Source organism: Ascaphus truei, chromosome 7, assembly GCF_040206685.1.
Source record: "Ascaphus truei isolate aAscTru1 chromosome 7, aAscTru1.hap1, whole genome shotgun sequence".
Classification (NCBI taxonomy): domain Eukaryota; kingdom Metazoa; phylum Chordata; class Amphibia; order Anura; family Ascaphidae; genus Ascaphus; species Ascaphus truei.
Genome location: NC_134489.1, coordinates 69513865 through 69533243, shown reverse-complemented (window position 1 = coordinate 69533243; position 19379 = coordinate 69513865). Strand labels below are relative to the sequence as shown.

The window sequence follows — 19379 nt, the reverse complement described above, 5'->3', positions numbered from 1 at the left end:
CGACAAAATTGGAAGTCAGTATAGTAAGAGCTTAAGAAATCATGAAGCAAATATGCTGAGTCAAATGCAGGTAAAGGAAGAAGTATTAAGAACAAAACACACCAAAAAAGTAGTAAGAACACGACACCAACAAATATTAAGAACGAAACTGACAAACGTAAGATGAGGAAACATAAAGGCCCGTATTCACTAAGTGGTGCAATGCATAAGACTACTTTCAGTACCAGGAAGTGCCAGAATGTGTCTCATGGCAAAACGGCGCTTACTGAATAGGGGCCAAAAAGTTTTAGGCAGATTTATTTTTTTAGAGAAAGGGATAAAGCGAAAACTGTCAAAAGCAATTTTTAAAAAAACTGGCAAAGGGCGTTAAGAATTTTAGATGTTAGAGCAAACATGATCAGATTAGTGTAGTGTTAAATGTTTCTATGATGTATCTATATGCTCCATATGAATCTTGCAAAGGGAGAAACCTTCATGTAGTTATATGCAGTTTTTCACAACCTCTAATGTTGATCTGAGTATATGATATAACATAGTTTTACTCTGATAGGTATCAATGCATACCAGGTTAAATATTATCACTGGAATGCATTCTAAATACTCTCATGGGATTCTACTTATGCAACTAAAATAATTGTAAGGGGTTAACAATTGGGATTTTGGTCAGAATTTAATTATACTATGACTTAGAAGTGGATTTTCTGTAGAAAGGTGATAAACATTTTGACAAAGTATGAACACAATGTAACATACTCAGCCTACCATCAGTTTAATATATGTCCAGTCTTGGATATATATGTAGAGAATGACACAGACTGTATACGATTGTAAAGTCTATTTGTCATTTTTATTTATTTAGATATCTCGAATGTAATATTTAATACAAATGTAATAATTTCATAGATTTCGATTACATACACAATAAAAAATAACAATGTGATGTGAATTTGGTGTAGTTTGGTAGGAACTGAGAAAGTGGCATTGTGGCTAGGCAGCCAACAAATACTTATCAATTTCAATAACAGATCATCACGTAATATATAAGAACAAACTAACTTATACTACATACAAATATAAATGGTAAAAGTCAGGAGGTGATAGGTTTACTTTATCAACTCTCTAGACAGGAAATACGCTGATAAATGACTGTTCAGAAAAGAGGCAGGGTGAGATAGATTAAAAGACAGATGTTTCACAAGCAAAACCAAACAAAACAGTATTGACTAGTAAAAATCAACAAGTTACTGAACACATGAATAAGAACACGAATGACGCAATGACAACACAGAGACTGCTATTCAAGAGTTAGGACCATATGTTTGCATTCAGAAATCACACTACATGCAAGAGAAGAAATCACTGGAAGATGTTTTGGTGTCTCCTGATTTTTATACGGAGTGAACATTTGAAAGAAGCAAGAAGTATAAGCACTTCAAGTGCATTAAAATAGCACAAGGCAATCTCAGAGCATTTGATGGAGCAATGAAGCTGTACGTCAAAGTCTACATATTACTAGTTTACACAGAAACACAAACATGGAAAACATTTCCGTAAAATAACATGAAATTAATTAGAAATGTGGTGCATGCAGTTTCTTCTTATGTTACATGTTTTTTAGTAGGTTATACTAAAACTTTGATATGTGTGCATGTGAACATTCAGCAATGCATAGTCCCTCTCCTTGCACGTGGCAAATGAAGCAATACTGTACTTCTGATGACTGACTGCCTTAACTGACTGTGAAGTTTAAAATTATGCAATTTTAGCCATACAGAGAAACATATGCAAAGCTCTAAATCCAAAGTACCTGAAAGTATAGTTTTACATGTACGGGACCTATCTGTTTACCTTTAGCAGGAGGAGCTGGTGCTGGAGGAGCTGGTGCTGCTGGTACTTTATGTTTCTTGGCAACTGTAGAAACTTTGATAATATGACAAAGTGTCAGATGACGTATGCCAAATGTATCTCTATATACTGGTATTTGTATCTTTTCATAATATGGCAAAATGAAGCATTGCTTTGCAGTAGATGTAAAGTCAGAGGCTGCGTTCTCATTCACTTTTTGCCATTTTGTAAACAACTATGACATTTTTGTTGTAAATACTGTATGCACACTGCAGAATGTCTTCAAAGAAATACCAGACAGAAGACATTGAATTACATAGACGTGGAAATACCACACAACAAACAAAGATACATGTATGCATAATAAGAAAGTACAACAATTAAAAACACAGGAGAACACATGAGAACACAGGAGAACACAGGAAAATACAACAGTTTGAACAGAGTGTGACTGTTATTAACTATTTAAAAGAGCATTGACAAAATGTATGTATGTAAGATTTTTCAAGAATGATTTATTAAGAATTTAAGGGACTTTCTCCCTTATTAAGAATTTGTATGGTAAATAGTCATAGTAAATATGATTATTTATCAAAGTCTCCCTGATACAAAATTAGGGAAAAACTGCAGAAAATGTAGAACCAGATATTTTAAGAAAAATCTCCCATTTAAATAAATGGGGTGTCGTTTCATAGTACCAATATTGCACAAGTTTTAAAGGAGAGTTTGATGATGATCCCCCCCCCCCTCTACCCCCGAGCTATTGGTGCCCATATACTTCTGAATATTTTTCATTAACGGTAGAAAACAGTAAATGTTTAAATCACACACTTTTAGCTTGTGGAATGTCTTCTCCTACTTCTGGAACTTTGGGAACTTTCTTCACAACAGGTTTGGGTACTGAAAAGATTTTATACCAGACCATGATTACAAGTTGTAAAGCTAATAAAACTACACAATGGCAATTACATCAACATATCAAAGTAATAGGACCCTTATTAATGCAAATGACGTCTAGGAATATCAGAGGGGATGGGGTTATGTAATGTGTTAGATAATAGTAACAAATTGACAAAAGTCTACAAAAAATATATGTGTACAACTGATACCTTCAGAGAAACACACCTGTGGAAGGCATCGTGAAACTTTAGTTATACAATTAGGGTTATATTATTTCTACCCAACATTTTGCTAACTAATTCCCATGATAATAACATTATATTTGAATATTCAAAAAAAAAAATGGCTGAATGCACAGTGGTAGCTGATGGATTTTACTGAAACCGAAAATATATACTACTAAGCAGATATCATAAAAATATCATAAAAATATCTCAATTAAATAAAACTATATGTTGAGTCACATGAATGTATCTTGGGGATGGCACAAGCCATACATATATCTGCTGTTGTAGTCATTAAATTAGAATCTGTAGTCTTTGTAGATTTTGCTATCAAAAGTTGCTTAGTTTCACAGCAAGTTAAAGGAGATCATGTCAGATGAGTATTTGGTTGGAGACAATATGAATTCCAAAGCCAAATTTCAAAAATACCCAACAAGAATATTAGTTATTTCAAATATGGCAGTCATTTTCCTTTGTCACTCCCATTTTGAAACTAAGATGAAAAACAATTTTTAGTAATGTTTGAATATTCAATGCAGAACATAAGTACTACAGTACTTGTTATCGTGGAAGGCAATATGTTAAGGATACTGTTATGTTAGCAAAAAATAGCAAAGAACACATGAGCAGCAGATAAGAAATGTAAGTTGACTATAGTAATGAAAATAATTAACAAAGCAATGATGTTGTTATAACTGCTTGTGGTGTTTGTGATTGAATTATTTTAGTATAGTGATTTCCCATTCAGTGATGAAAATTCTGAGTTATTGTACAGTCGTTATGCTAAATAACTGTGTTAATGTTTTATTATTTGAATAGCCAGCTTTTGTACCTTTCTTTCGTTTCTTCTCTTCTGGTACAGGAGGAGGAAGTATGATTTCTTAGAATAGATAAATAAATACCCATGTAATATGTACAGTATGTAACTTACTACATATGGGATCTGTGAGACTATGTACTGTATTGCTCACTGTGCACTAATACAGTAATATATTACCCAATTAACCTCTACAATCTATAGAGAATGTACTTGTATTTGATTCATACCTTTAGGTACACCTTCTTCTTCTTCAAGAGCACCAATAGATGGAAATCTAGTATCAGGAACATCTGTAAAGATATTATTTGAAATGTCTTAGTTACTTCATTTTGGAAATCTATAGTTCAACAGCCATCAATAATAGAGAGAAAAACATTTCTTATCAATAGCTGTTATTTGCAACTGTCTACGGTAGTGCTATGAAGGTTTAGAAGATTATACTTAAACCAACTATATGTTCAGTTAGAAAGTACTCATTGATGCTTTTGCAAACAAATTCACTATACTGTACACTATTTGTAGTTTATTAACATTCTGCAAAAAAAAATGGTTTTACAACCAATTTGAATGCATTATTTTTAAATGACTTCTTACTAACCATGCCACAACATATACATGTAGATTCTTACCTGGTGGTCTTAATTCAAGTTTCATTTCTGCAAAATAAACCAGAATGTTAACATCAAATCTTCTAACATTAAAAAAAAAGTATAATATATTTATGGGGATAATAGTAAGAATAGTCTATGAAGTAAGTGGGTTAATCTATACTGACAATATAGAAATATCCCTTAAGAGTTATAATGCTGGGCAGAAAAATAAATCACATTATACTTCATTAAAGCAGCAATCTCGCCCAAAATTGAAATAGTTTTTTTTAAACAGGATTTGAACTAGATGGCCCTCCACAGCTGAACTGAACTATATTCAGCTCAAGGGACCCCCTGATTCCTGACTTGCTTACAGTTTTAGGAACCTGTACTTCTCTGTTTCTGTGTTTTTTTTAAATACGGTGCCAGCAGTCTTCAATAGGAAGCTGCTCCACTGGCCTGCAGTTTTGTGGTCATTTTGTTGCGAATAGAGCATTTAAAACTATACTGTAAGTATATAAAAAACCGAGAGCCCCCAGAGCTGAAAATAGAGTAGTTCAGCTTCAGAGGCCCTTCAGTACAAATCCTGGTAAAAAAAAAGTATAATTTAAAAAAATTAGCTATTTTTTTTTAAGTTTTATAGTTCTGTGTAGAAAGTGCAAACATGTTCAAGAGTTACATTGGTAATGTTTATATTTGCATGACCACACCTAGCATTGTAAAGTATGTGATGTTTCAGATATTGAAACAAACCTGGGCAATCTTTGAGAGACATATGAATGCAAAGTGTTATTTGTGATACCTTCCATCAGTTAATACAGCATTATGGCACTATTGATGCTGCATGAATGTGCAAGTGTAATGTAAAGAAGATGACCCCAAATTATTTGGACACTAACCTTTGGTTGTCAGGTATAGTTCAGCTGTGCTTGTTGCTTCCCCTCTTGGCTCAAGACTGGCAATTACTGAATATACTCCTGCACAATAGGAATGGAAACATAAGTATTGTATTTTGTCAATGCTAACAATGGATATTTGGAAATCACTGATGACACATACCTTCATCTTCCGCTGCAACATTGTGGATAGTCATGTAATGCCAGCGACCTTCACTTCTGAAACTGTATTTATCACTTTCTTCCAGTTCCATTGTTCCTTTGTACCATGTGACAACCGCATCATCAAAGGATACCTCACATTCAAAGGTTGCAGATTCATGTTCACTCACAACTATGTTCTGTATGGTTTTCGTGAACTGGATTGGTTCAGCTAAATCAGAAAGTTACATTTTTAAAACAATGTATATTAACAGTCAGGAAAAATGTACTGTAATCTGTGAATGTGAAGAAGTTTAAAAAAACTGAAGGATTTTTTTGTGTTTACAGTATATTATTGTTGCTAATTGCGGGTATAATATTAACACTACAAAGCAAATACATAATTGTAGGACATACATCGTAAATGTATCTTAAATGTGTATTTTATGCAAAGACAGATGTGTTCTGATTTTTAGAGTTTTATATATTTCAACTAATCACTTGACAGTACAGCTCATCTGTATACAAACCTTCAATAATCAAATCGGAAGTTGTTTCCAGATTTTCGTACTTGCACGTGTATCGTCCCTGGTCCTCTGTGTTGACACCATGAATAGTAAGCATATGTATCTTTTCATTCACCTCTGTTCTGTATCTTCCCCGTGGTTCAATGATCTTTCCATTTTTGTACCACTGGGATTTTACATTCGGAATGCTAAACTCACAAACCAGAGTGCTACTGTGGCCTTCTTTGAAAGAATTGTCGATGAGATGCTTTTCAACAGCAGGTTCTGAAAGGACACAAAACCTCATTTTTACTATATGTACCATAATGTACAGAAACAACTGCAGTTGCTTCAACAATAACTCAAAACACATATTTACCGATCACAGTTAATTTGGCACTAGAGATATGTGGTCCACACACTACTCTAAAGTTGCCTTGATCTTGAGGCTGACAGTTCTTGATTCTAAGAATATGGCGATCCCCCTCAATACTGATATGATACTTTTCACTGGATTCCAATTTTTCAGTTCCTTTGTACCAGGAGAGTTTGATTTCAGGATAGTTAATCTTGATGTCACATTCAAAGACAGCTTCTTTCTTTGTCTCCGCGATTTGATTTTCAATGTCCCTGATCAAAGTGATAGGCTGAAAAACATACCAAACCATGAATTACATCACCGCTCCCATCCAATACAAAATCCATAATTATATACAAAAAATAACAATAAGCACATTGCTTACATCAGCTTGTGTTAATCTTTGCTGGATAAATGACACAAGTTCATCAAACTCCTGCTCCTCAGCTTGAGATTTTCCTTCCAATTCAATTTCCTAATGGAAAAGAGATGGCAATTTAAAACAATAATACTTGGTACAATATAATCATGTGATTAACAGGCTGAAACTTGTATTTATGATGTGGAGAATAGCTCCCCTTTCTCGATGTAAATAAATGCCCCTTGTTTCTATTACTACTAACTGCAGCTCCAATTCCCTCCTTTTACAACACAGTTTTAGTTTGATAAAATGTCCTCTCTAGTCACTATGCAAAAGGTATTAATAACTGAATCCATATGTACTCCTGTATTAGTCATTTTTACATTGAACACATTATTGAGCATTGACATAATAATATAGGTGATTGATTATTACTCATAACTTTGTACTTGCGGTGTTAAAATGTGTCAAGCTGTTCTGAACTACAAAATGTTTTGAAGCCAAGATCTGGTTTGAGCTACTTTATGACTACGCTGCGATATTCAAGGAAGTCCCAAAGAAGCTGCTTGATGAGCAATACTCACCATTCTATGGCTTTCCTCCTCTCTGCTGGCTTTAAGTAACTCAAAGGCTTGGAGTAGGCCACGGAAATCTGTAATGCCATACATACGGGCATATTTCTCATATTCCTTAGGATCAACATTTTTCAGAAGTTCTAGTATATCAATGGCTTTCTCCTCTTCTGGTTCCTTCTTCCTGGTTGGAGTCCTGAAAAGGTATTGCAATGTAAGAAATTATTTTGAAACTTTCAGATATCCACCGATTTTATGTGGGAAATGTATCCAAAAAGCTATGCATTTCAATTGTTCGAATTAAATGAAAGATGCAGTCAAACTAGCAAGTTTCCGCATTATTGGTTAATCCAGATCAACTGACATACAGCAACCGGCATTACTTCCTGATGTCAATTTATGCAAAAACAGAATTTGCCTACAATATGAATACTTTTTATGGTATTCACCAATATTCTTGGAATATTCATAGCCTGAATTTGACTCAATACAATTCTAGCAATAGGCGTTCTCAGGTATACAGGGGTGTGTGAGCTTCTTTTAACTGTGGTCATCTTATATGGAGTATATTTTTTATTAGGGACAATAATATAATTATTTTTTACAAATAATTAGACAACTTTTATAAGTAAACCCAGGTATTTTTATGCTACAAAAGTAATATGAAGCAGTGAGTTTACTATATCATTTGTGCAGTGACTACTTCCAGCCAGATTCATATTTGTCTAATTACAGTATTTTATAATTATCTCTCAGTACAATTTTATCATATATTTTGCTAATTATTTATAGCACACATACAGTCTACTGCTTCTTGTATTCTTTCAATTTCAACAACCAGTGCTACAGGGTTTATTACAAATGTAGTAAGTTCACCAAGTGACATCTATCCTAAAAAACATTGGGACATTTTGATGACGGATCCAAATTGAGAAAGACTGTAGCAATCGGTCCTAGATAAGTCTTTAGAAAAGTACCCACTTCGGGCAATCAGTTCTCTCCAAGTTTATTTATACTCCAGTCTCATAATAAAGATAAACATCAAGGCTTCTACTTATGAAGGAAATGCAAGGCTTCTACTTATGAAGGAAATGCAAGGCTTCTACTTATGAAGGAAATGCAAGGCTTCTACTTATGAAGGAAATGCAAGGCTTCTACTTATGAAGGAAATGCAAGGCTTCTACTTATGAAGGAAATGCAAGGCTTCTACTTATGAAGGAAATGCAAGGCTTCTACTTATGAAGGAAATGCAAGGCTTCTACTTATGAAGGAAATGCAAGGCTTCTACTTATGAAGGAAATGCAAGGCTTCTACTTATGAAGGAAATGCAAGGCTTCTACTTATGAAGGAAATCCATGAATAGAGACTTTTTTTTTTAGAAGTCCAGAATAAGAATTATAATATTAGGACACTTACAAATTGTGAATCTGATTTTGTTTTCTATAGGTTACAATGTTGATGTTTGAGGTCATACCCAGGTTTAATAAGCAGAGCTCTGGATGTACAAATAATTGGAACATATGAGATTGATAAGAAATTGAGATAGGAATCATCCAGTATCTAAACATTTCCTGTTGTGTCCCAGGGGAGGTTTACAGAATGTCCAATTTTTCGGTATAGAAAGAGTTTTCATGAATTTCTGAGGTGGCAATAGGCTAAAATAACTTCACTGTAGAGAAGCATATTGTATTCATACATTAAAAATACTGACCGCCCTGGGACTAAACACAGAATGGGATCTAAAACACATTTTGCATTAAAAAAGTTTTAATGATGTCTAATAATGCGGAAATAATAACAGGGGACACAAACTCTAATTAATATATGGTAAGAAAGTTTTGACAAATTGTATAATTGAAACACAGTGACATGGAAGTAATGTATCCCGAACCTGAACTCTCCCACTATTTTAATTTAACCTGTCTCTTTTTCTTTTTGTACCCCCCAGCAACCCTTCCCCTCCCCCAATATGTGATTGTCTAAAATACTTGTATTGCATCTTACTCTGATACATAATAAAAACAAAGTTTATAAAAAAAAAAGAGTTGATCATTATATAGGATATTAATTATGATGGTTCAATTCAGATTATATTATGATTATATATACAGCTAAACCCCGTTATAACGCGCCTCGTTATACCGCGATTCGGTTATAACGCGGTTTTCCCGTGGCTCCCGTTTTTTAAAAAAAAAAAAAAAAAAAAAAAAAAAAAAAGATTTTTTTAAAAAAAATTTTTTACATTTTTTTTTTGCACACTGCACACACTCACTGCACACACACTGCTCATTGCTCACACTGCCACACTGCACACACACTGCACACACACTGCTCATTGCTCACACTGACACACTGCACACACTCACTGCACACACACTGCTCATTGCTCACTGCCACACTGCACACACACTGCACACTGCACACACACTGCTCATTGCTCACACTGACACACTGCACACACACTGACCACACTCACGCACACTCACACACACTTACGCACACTCACGCACACTTACAGACACTCACACACACTCACACACACACACACACACACACACACACTTACACACACTTACACACACTTAGACACTCACACACACTCACACACACTCACACACACTTACACACACTTAGACACTCACAGACACTCACACACACTCACACACACTCACACACACTCACACACACTTAGACACTCACAGACACTCACACACACTCACACACACTCACACACACTCACACACACTTACACACTCACAGACACTCACACACACTCACACACACTTACACACACACTCAGACACTTACACACACTCACAGACACTTACCCACACTCACACACCCATATACACACACACACTTTCTCTCCCATATATACATACACACACACTCTCTCACTCTACACAGACGGGCCGCGACCAGCACCACCACCCGCTCCCCCCCCTCCTCCCGCGCAGGCAGCGGGAGCACCGGGGACAGCGGTGGGGAGAAGAAACCCCCCGCTACAACCTCCATGCAGGCAGCATGGTTCTGAGGTAAGCGGCGACCTGAGGGACATCCCCACTCCCATCTCCTGCCCCGCGGCCTGTCCCGCGGTGACAGGGTGAAGCGGGGACAGGAGGGACATCCCCGCTCCCATCTCCTGCCTCGCGGCCTGTCCCGAGGTGACAGGGGGAAGCGGGGACAGGAGGGACATCCCCGCTCCCATCTCCTGCCCCGCGGCCTGTCCCGCGGTGACAGGGTGAAGCGGGGACACAAGGGACATCCCCGCTCCCATCTCCTGCCCCGCGGCCTGTCCCGAGGTGACAGGGGGAAGCGGGGACAGGAGGGACATCCCCGCTCCCATCTCCTGCCCCGCGGCCTGTTCCGAGGTGACAGGGGGAAGCGGGGACAGGAGAGACATCCCCGCTCCCATCTCCTGCCCCGCGGCCTGTCCCGCGGTGACAGGGGGAAGCGGGGAGCGGAGGGACATGCCCGCTCCCATCTCCTGTCCCGCGGGATGAATATGCGCTAAAGCGCGGCGGCCATTTTTTTTTCTCGCGACCCCGTTAGTAACGCGGTGGTCTCGGGGTGGACCCCGAGACCCGCGTTATAACGGGGTTTAGCTGTATATATATATATATATACAGTATATATATATATATATATATATATATATATATATATATATATATATATATGAAAGTTTTTCTCCTTTTTATGACCTCTCAAGATGTTGGTTATATCATTGAATGTTGTCTTATTAGATATATCTATAGGATTTGTCTGGTGAAACAGACAACTATTGGGTATAGATACATTTTCATCATTCATAGCACTGACAATGAGATCACTACACGCCTATATTTATAAACATGGTGATTACTAACTAGAGTATAAATGTTTCAGTTGAAGTTTGGGTAAATCATTCCCCGACAAAGCGCTTTTACAATGAAATGCGTAAGATACTTTTTTTTACTACCTCCATGAATCTACAATAAATGATTTTATATCTGGGTAGACCTCTGACAATCTTTTGAAGCTTTTTTCTTGAGGCTTTTTTCCTGAAGCGATGCTGTGCCAAGATCCTCTGTGTTTTGTTAGTGCTTCTTGTAACACACTTGCCTATATTCCCTATAAGACCTATAAAACTTATAACAACCTATAATGCATCCATTACCAATATGGCTAGTAGAACTCTGCTTATTTATTTAATCTAGAAATGCATGTCAAGCTGAAACAATATGAAACTATAGCCCTATGACAACTTTAACCTCTAACCCCAACCTCCAAAATGTAGTCACTGCAATAATTTTACATCATTACTTACTTTTTCAGTTTTGCACGAAGGTCGCCCTCAGGAGCCGCCTGTTTCTTTTCTTCGACTTCCAGACTAGGGTTGCACTCAATTTCACCGTGTTTGTTAACGGCCACACATCTGTACTGTCCGGAATCGGTTTTCGTTACATCTTTAATTTCTAGTTTCGCTTCATCTCCTTTCTGTTGGACAACAATACGACCACCATGGTTGAGTTGTCTCCATTTACCCTTCAACCATTTCACATTGGGGATTGGATCACCACCAACTTTAGCAATGAATGTCGCGGTGCCCTCTGAAGAGAAAACAAAGTTGATACATATCTGGTCACTGCAGTGGAAAGCAGAAGAAGAGAGAACGTTTTGATAATAGAAATACACTTACTTTCTACTACTTTAAGGCTGGAAGGTTCAGAAACAAAGAAGAGTTTTCCTTCTACAGGTCCTTTCTTTACTGCTGCTGCTGGTGCTGATTTGTCTGAAAAATAGTTTCAAGCGAAATGGTCAATTTTAATAAAATATAATAAATTCCACGTTTATTCATTAAAAAACATGACATTCTTGCTAAAATTGATCACAATTTGAGTATAGAGATTTTGAAACCTCAAAACTCACTTCACCAAGTGTACTGTGTGTGTCATTACACTTGAAGCTTCATCTATGAAGTCCACTAAAAAATATCACAACCTGCAATAAATGTACACTTCCCCAGGACCAATACCACTACTAACATTTTGAGCTACTTTCTTCAAAAAACTATTGTAAATTGTTTTCAGCACACTACAATTTCAAATTTGATTTGGTATAATTAATTCAAACTTCAAACGGTCTTGCGATGGTTTTCTGCATGAAAGCTTAAGTTTTGTATACATGAAGCTGTGATAATAATGAGTGCATAAACAAACATTGAATTCAGCATTCAAACATTTGGGTTTAGTTAACGTGTCAGGACCATTGGCTTCCTTTATATGTTTTAAAACAATCAATTCCAATATACTTAAACATATTTTAACCTTGCTTTGTCTTACAAATAATGCCTTATATTTAACAACACTTATTGTACTAAGATAACTATTGGTCAGGTAGGAATTGAGTAATTAAAACTATCTTGCATTTTTGGTGATCTTTGGTGGCTTTTCTTTGGTGATTACACTTTTTTCACACATACCTTTGATAGTAACTTTAGATGTACATGATTCACTTCCTGCAGCATTGGTTGCTTTACATAAGTAATCGCCTGAATCAGTCTTAGAAGCAGCTTTCAGTTCTAATGCGGCAGTTCCTCTGACAAAGGTTAAGCTGCATGTGTTAGAAGATTTGACTTCTCGCCCAGCCTTTAACCACTGAATCCTTATTGGCTGTGATCCATTCACGTGACAGCTGAGCTGCAAGGCCTCTCCTTCAGTTACTGTCACAGGTGATAGTGCTACATCAAACACTGGTGGCATTTTAGGTTCTGAGAACAAAAATAATCACTGTAAGATTACAGGAAAAGTCACTGTAAGTTAATAACTAAAATATAAAAGTACAGAAGGACAGGTAGAAATTTAACTGTATCACCTAACTCTTTTGGTTGATGGGGACTGAAAGAATGACTTGGCCTGATGTAAAATGGGACCAATTTGCTTTGCATGTATTTTCAAGCATAATGTGCAATATATCAGCGAATTATGGATACTGCAAGGTCATTGTGACTGACTGAAATTGTCCTCAATTTTCTCTTATTTTCTCAATAGAAAAAGCAGTACTATGAATCCCAGAATCCTTTGGGAAACAAGAACTGGCTCAATCTGACCCAATGATCTTGAGTCGTTTGGCATCTTTTAAAAAAAAATCTAGGCCAGGCAGTGTAAAATAATGGCTTAGTGCTAACACTAGTTTAATTGAAGTGTTAGATCCTGGTTCCAGGTAATTTTACTAGATCCTGCATGTTTCATGTCATGAAATCTCACCTTTGATGAGTACTGAAGAGGTGCATAATGCACTTCCTGCATCGTTTGACACTTTGCAGGTATATAGGCCAGCATCTTGCAGACTCGCTTTCTTAATTTGAAGAAGCACCACATTGTTTCTGAATGTGATTTCATTGTTTGGAGTTTGTTGGACTTCTTGATTGTTCTGGAACCATGAAACAATAAGTGGCTGAGAACCAGCAACACGGCCTTCAAGTTTAACCAAGTTGCCTCCAGTTTCTTCAACTGTTTCAGACAGCTTCTTTGTGAAAGATGGGGGTACTTTTCGTTCTGTAAAAAAATGAATATATGCATAAGAATAATCCCTTTATACCTACTTCTTTCTTAAAACAATGTTGCCCTACAGCTTCTGGTATATTTTTGGAAGCCACACAAATGTAATATTACAAAATATTAAAATTCCTTTCGTGAAGTTGACACCAACACTAACCATCTCCAGATTAAATTGTATATTTATTGAACTATTGAGCAATATATTTAAAATATACAATATTTCATGCGATTCTAGTCATCTGAAATCTTTCACTGGGCTAAATAAAATTATATTCAAATTGTATTTAAATGGAGTAGTAATGTATCAAGGGCCCGTGCTATAAAAAGGATGTCAAGAAATAATATTTGGTGAAACCACAAGAGGGTATTAAAGCACACATCTGTTATTGGACACGGTTTTGTTAAAAAGATAATAAAGTGGTCAGTACCATATAGTGGAAGATGTAAGTGATGATTAAACAGTTATAAGCCTTTGGCAAGGGCACATGTGGTCAATTATGTTAAATTAATTGAACTGTTCAATACTTTTTTCAACAAGTTCTGTAGTGTTTTTCCGAATACTGGAAGAGTACTTGTTTAATGAGTCATGCAAAAGAAATTAATACCTTGTACGGTAAGTTTAGTTATGCAAGAATCTTTTCCAGCATCATTACTGGCCGAGCATGAATACTGCCCGGAGTCTCCTTTATCAGCCTTCAGAACTGTCAAATGTGTTGTATTCTCCAGTTGGGTGATTTTGTAGTTTCCTCCAGTTCTTATTTCTTTGTTCTCTTTTGACCAAGTCATTATGATTGGCTGTGTTCCCGTAACATGACATTCAAATTCTGCGGGGTCTCCCACAGGAACATCAACTGGTGAGGGTTTCACATCAAAGAACGGAGGATTCTTACCCTCTAAAAGTTGATACAAATTATATAAAAAAAAAATGTTTTTAAACCACATCAGAAAGCATAACACGATAATGCGAAATATTGCAAAGAGAAAACGAACAAACCTGTAAGAATGAGTTTGGCATTAGAAGAAGAGGTTCCAACAAAATTGGAAGCTGTACAAGAATATTGTCCAATATGGTGTTTGTCAGTTTGCAAGATTTGAAGAGTAGCGGTATTATCTATATATGATATTTGATTATTATAATCATCTCTTAAGAGTACACCATCTTTATACCAAGAGACCTCAATCGGCTCTGTACCAAGTATTTGACATTCAAATGTGACAGGTAAGCCAACGGTTTCCTGAATGTCCTTCACTTTTCTTGCAAAAGAAGGTGGAAGATTACGTTCTGCAGAAAAACAAGCATGATACAGTAAAGATTGTTGAAAGATTTCTGGGCACTGCGTGATGCAACGAAGCTTGCCGGAAGCTGTAGCAGTTAAATAGATACAAATGTCAATTTCAACATTCCACACTGTACGTCGACTTGCCAACATGATTAGTGCCATTTGCATAACAAAAATATTCAATTAAACTATATGTTATAAATATGCAAACCTTAGTTTTTTTTGTTTTTTTTTGTTTTTTTTTACCTTGCACAGTTAGAAGAGTTGAGGAAGATGCAGCCCCAATGAGGTTTTCTGCTTTGCATATGTATTCACCAGAATCATGCATATCCACTTGGTTGAAAACAAGAGTAGCAACATTGTTCTTAAAGTGGATTTTGTAAGCAGCAGTCTGCCTAAGTTTTGTATCACCTTTGTACCAAGATACTTTTATTTCTGGCGTGCCTTGAATTTGGCATTGTAAAGATGCAGAATCACCTGCTGTGACCTCCACAGGCTCCAAAGGTGTAATAAAGTATGGTGGTTCTAATGGACAAACAAACAAAAGCAAATCATAATTAGTAACAGAAAAAGTGCCAAAATATTGTGTGAATTAAGAAATCAACTGAAGAAAAGGGTGGATACACACCTAACACTGATAAAGTTGCTTGACAGGTATCATTTCCAATCCCATTTTCTACATGGCAGGTGTATACACCATCATCATCATTTGTGCTGCTGGAAAATTCTAGTATGCAAGATGTTTCTGTTGTCGTTATACTACATCTTTCAGATTGGGTGATTTCAACTCCATTCTTCTGCCATGTGACTGATATCGGAGGGGTACCAATGTATGTGCATTCCAAAACAATTGGCTTCCCTGAATCTATCTTACAATCATTTAGTTTCTTCACAAATGCTGCGGGTTCTACAGGAAACCAAAGTTGGGAAAAGTTATAAATGTGTCAGCATGGACAGATGTAGACGGACATGCAGGGATTTCAAACAAAGTATAAGAAGGAAACTGCTTCTTGGACCAACCTTGCACAAATAGTTGTGTTGTACATGAATCCTTTCCAGCATCATTACTGACGTGACATGAATAATCCCCACTCTGGCGACTATTAACATTATACAGCTCCAGAACTGCAATTGAATCTTTCAGTGTGATACTGCATTCACTTCCAGCCAAGAGTTCCGTGCTCCCTTTATACCAAGTAACCTTGAATGGTGGGGTTCCACGAATCACACTTGTAAAGGAAACTGTTGCACCAGGAAGAACCTCCACTGGATCAGGCCTCTTCACAAATGAGGGTGGCTCTAAATATTTATAAAAACATGATCATATAGATGTCAGTAAAGGAAGCCTCCCATTATATTTAGAATTTAGAAGATATAAAAAAAGATTTATAATCTATGTGCAGTTCAAACTACAGCATAGTCAATGTGACTAACCTTTAACAGACAAAACGGCACTGCATTCATCAGCTCCTGCTACGTTGGTGGCATGACAAGAATAATTTCCAGCATCTGATGGTGTTAGATTGCTTACTTTCAAACAACATGTATTGTCTGTAAGAGTTGACTGGTATTTGTCCCCACTAATGATTTCATTGCCATCGAAAGACCAAGACACAGCAATAGGTGGTGATCCAGATACTTTACATTCCACCAGGATGGTTGACCCTAGCAGGCCATTTGTTTCTTTGAGTTTTCGTGTGAAAGATGGAGGAATAATTCGATCTGTGCAATAAAAACACAGAACCAATAAATATATGTATATCTCATATCTATCCCTTTAACGTGTGTACGTTTTACAGGCAGCCAAAGCTGATACAGGGGTCTAAAAGATCATCTTGATACTGCAAACTTTTATGTCATTACCACTTCTAGCATCATCAGATACAATGAGAGAATCTTACAACACAAAAGAAAAGAGAGTGTTGCATCTTTTTTTTAAAAAGGTCAGACAACGATATCTTACTACAATACTCAGTGGTTCCTATCCAATGTGGTGAGAAGCAGGATAGGACAACAACTATTCACTTCAAAGGAAGTTGAAGGAATACCGAAATGGGAACTATGTGATTTTGGAGGTTAAATAAGAAACATGCCAATATTAACAAAACAATCTAAAACAGAAATAAGATTGGTGTGTTGATTTCAATTAGTAGGTAGCTAAATTTAAAGGACAATAAGTTATTTAAAAAGAAAAGTGAGTACTGTAACCAACCTGAAACATCAACGATGGCAGTGCAGCTGCTTTTACCAACATTGTTCTTCACCTCGAAAGCATATTCCCCACTATCAGCCTTCCCAGTTGAGAGTATTTTTAGAGTAGAAACTTTTCCAAAGAAGCTAACTTTGTATTTGTCATCACTTGTCAATTCTGTTCCATCCTTAAACCATGTAGTTATAAGTTCTGGAGTTCCGCCAACTGTGCACTCCAGGGTACATGAATCTCCAGCAGTAACTCTAGTTGGTTGTGGCTTTTCAACAACTATTGCTGGTTCTGAAATGAAAAGGTAAATATATTTTATATAGCAAAAGTCAGATTATTAGGGATAGAGTATACTTGAATAATTTTATTGCTGAAGGGCCAAGAATATTGGGAAACCCCTAAATAAAACTGAGTGCCACAACTGTTTCACTCATGTACACTCAAAGGTTGTACTTGCCCCTTTGTCAGAATTACATGCTAAATGCTTAAATTGCCTTTAAAAGAACCACTAAAACATTAATGTCCATAACCTGTTGTGCACCTTGAGTCAATGCAAGTGGGCCATAAAATGAACTAAGGTTTACCATGCTTTAGTAAATATAGGCACATGAGTTTAATATATTAAATGCTCTTATACACAAACATTAGAATATAGCACAATGCTTTGCAGACACTTGCAGAAGTAAATAGTTTAAAATAATAATAATAAAATAAGGTCTAATCTTGGACACTACTTACCTAGAACTGATAAATTGGCAAAGCATTCCTGGATTCCGGCTTCATTTTTAATCTGGCAAGTATATTTTCCTGTATTTTCTGGTTTTGTAGTGGCAAACTGAAGAGTTGCAACGTTGTCCACAAATAAAATCCTGATGTTTTCACTCTCTCTAACAACTTCTTCCTTGTCCTTCAGCCATATTACTGTAATTGGCTGGGTGCCCTCTACCACAGCTTGTACTTCAGCTGGCTCTCCAACAACAGCGGTGAAATTCTCAAGCTTCTTTACAAACCGTGGAGGTTCTATTGGAGAAAAGAGGTGGTAACATGCAGAATACAAGATGAGATGAAGAACACAAAGAATGACCATTCATAAGAAAGTTAAATATATACATTAACCAAAAGCTTTATAAACTTGTTACCAACCTTTCAACGTAATAGAACATAGACAGGTGTCACTTCCAACATCGTTAACTGCTTTGCATTGATATTCACCAATGTCCCCAGCATCTACTTTAAGAATGTGAATGCTGCCAATGTAATTTTCAGTGATGATCTTGTACTTTTTGCTGCTTTTAATTTCTCTTCTGTCTTTGTACCATGACACTTCAAATGGTGGAGTGCCCTTCAACTCACATTCAAGGGTTACATCGACACCTTTCAATGTCAGTACTGGATCAGGCTTTCTGATGAAAAGTGGGGATTCTAAAACAAAACAGATTATGTTTTTTTTTTAATGATTTCCCCTTAATAAAAATAGGTTTACTACTACATAAAAGATTAAAAGTATTAATATTATTATTATTTTTTCTGTGATCTCAAACTGCCTTGTATGTTCTTACTCTTATATGTAAAGGGCATACAGACAACTAAAAGTATACTGACCTTTGACTTTTAGTGCAGTACTGCAGCTTGCACTACCAGCATCATTATGGGCTTCACAAGTATAGTCTCCAGTGTCTTCAATGACGGCATCATTAATCTCAAGGACTGCCACAGAATCGATTAACTGTATTGCATATTTTCCACCATGTTGAATTTCAGCATCATTTTTGAACCATACAACTTTGATCTCTGGGGATCCACTTATTTTGCATTCAAAGCGATCAGAATCTCCTTGTTTCAGAACTTTTGAAGATTCTAACTTTTTAACAAATCGTGGAGGTTCTATAAAATGTCCAAAACAAGGAATGTATTAAACACCATTTATTGTATTGTATTGTATGTCTTTATTTATAAGAGCAACAAGCAAAGAGACGGAAACGGGGATAACATATTTCTAGATCTGCATACCACAAACTAGGTTTAGAACTAAGGATGTATACACAATGACAATAAGGAACCTAAGCAGCTTTGATGTGGAAATAAAAGATCTAGAATAGAACGTCCTTTCTGAGCTTGTAAGCAAGTCTTATGACACCTTACAA

The 19379-nt window shown here is 36.4% G+C and overlaps 1 protein-coding gene across 24 annotated transcripts in view; it reads right to left on the bottom strand.

Annotated features, from left to right (window-relative positions):
- The window catches only part of LOC142499506 (titin-like), a 254089-nt gene that overhangs the window by 144548 nt on the left and 90162 nt on the right, over window positions 1-19379 (bottom strand). For 22 of the 24 annotated variants that reach the window (XM_075608936.1, XM_075608959.1, XM_075608943.1 and 19 more), the window contains 25 exons: window positions 18838-19119; window positions 18379-18657; window positions 17974-18255; window positions 17248-17526; window positions 16470-16757; window positions 16056-16334; window positions 15664-15942; window positions 15282-15560; window positions 14750-15037; window positions 14361-14648; window positions 13462-13752; window positions 12678-12965; window positions 11895-11987; window positions 11523-11805; window positions 7226-7409; window positions 6666-6755; window positions 6302-6569; window positions 5947-6207; window positions 5439-5648; window positions 5279-5356; window positions 4419-4445; window positions 4017-4079; window positions 3802-3849; window positions 2677-2745; window positions 1849-1920 (listed from right to left, as the gene is read on the bottom strand). In XM_075608936.1, coding sequence (XP_075465051.1) covers window positions 1849-1920; window positions 2677-2745; window positions 3802-3849; window positions 4017-4079; window positions 4419-4445; window positions 5279-5356; window positions 5439-5648; window positions 5947-6207; window positions 6302-6569; window positions 6666-6755; window positions 7226-7409; window positions 11523-11805; window positions 11895-11987; window positions 12678-12965; window positions 13462-13752; window positions 14361-14648; window positions 14750-15037; window positions 15282-15560; window positions 15664-15942; window positions 16056-16334; window positions 16470-16757; window positions 17248-17526; window positions 17974-18255; window positions 18379-18657; window positions 18838-19119 — 5148 coding nt within the window. The remainder of the gene's footprint in view (window positions 1-1848; window positions 1921-2676; window positions 2746-3801; window positions 3850-4016; window positions 4080-4418; window positions 4446-5278; window positions 5357-5438; window positions 5649-5946; window positions 6208-6301; window positions 6570-6665; window positions 6756-7225; window positions 7410-11522; window positions 11806-11894; window positions 11988-12677; window positions 12966-13461; window positions 13753-14360; window positions 14649-14749; window positions 15038-15281; window positions 15561-15663; window positions 15943-16055; window positions 16335-16469; window positions 16758-17247; window positions 17527-17973; window positions 18256-18378; window positions 18658-18837; window positions 19120-19379) is intronic. The other 2 variants (XM_075608938.1, XM_075608944.1) reach the window with 2 other exon arrangements.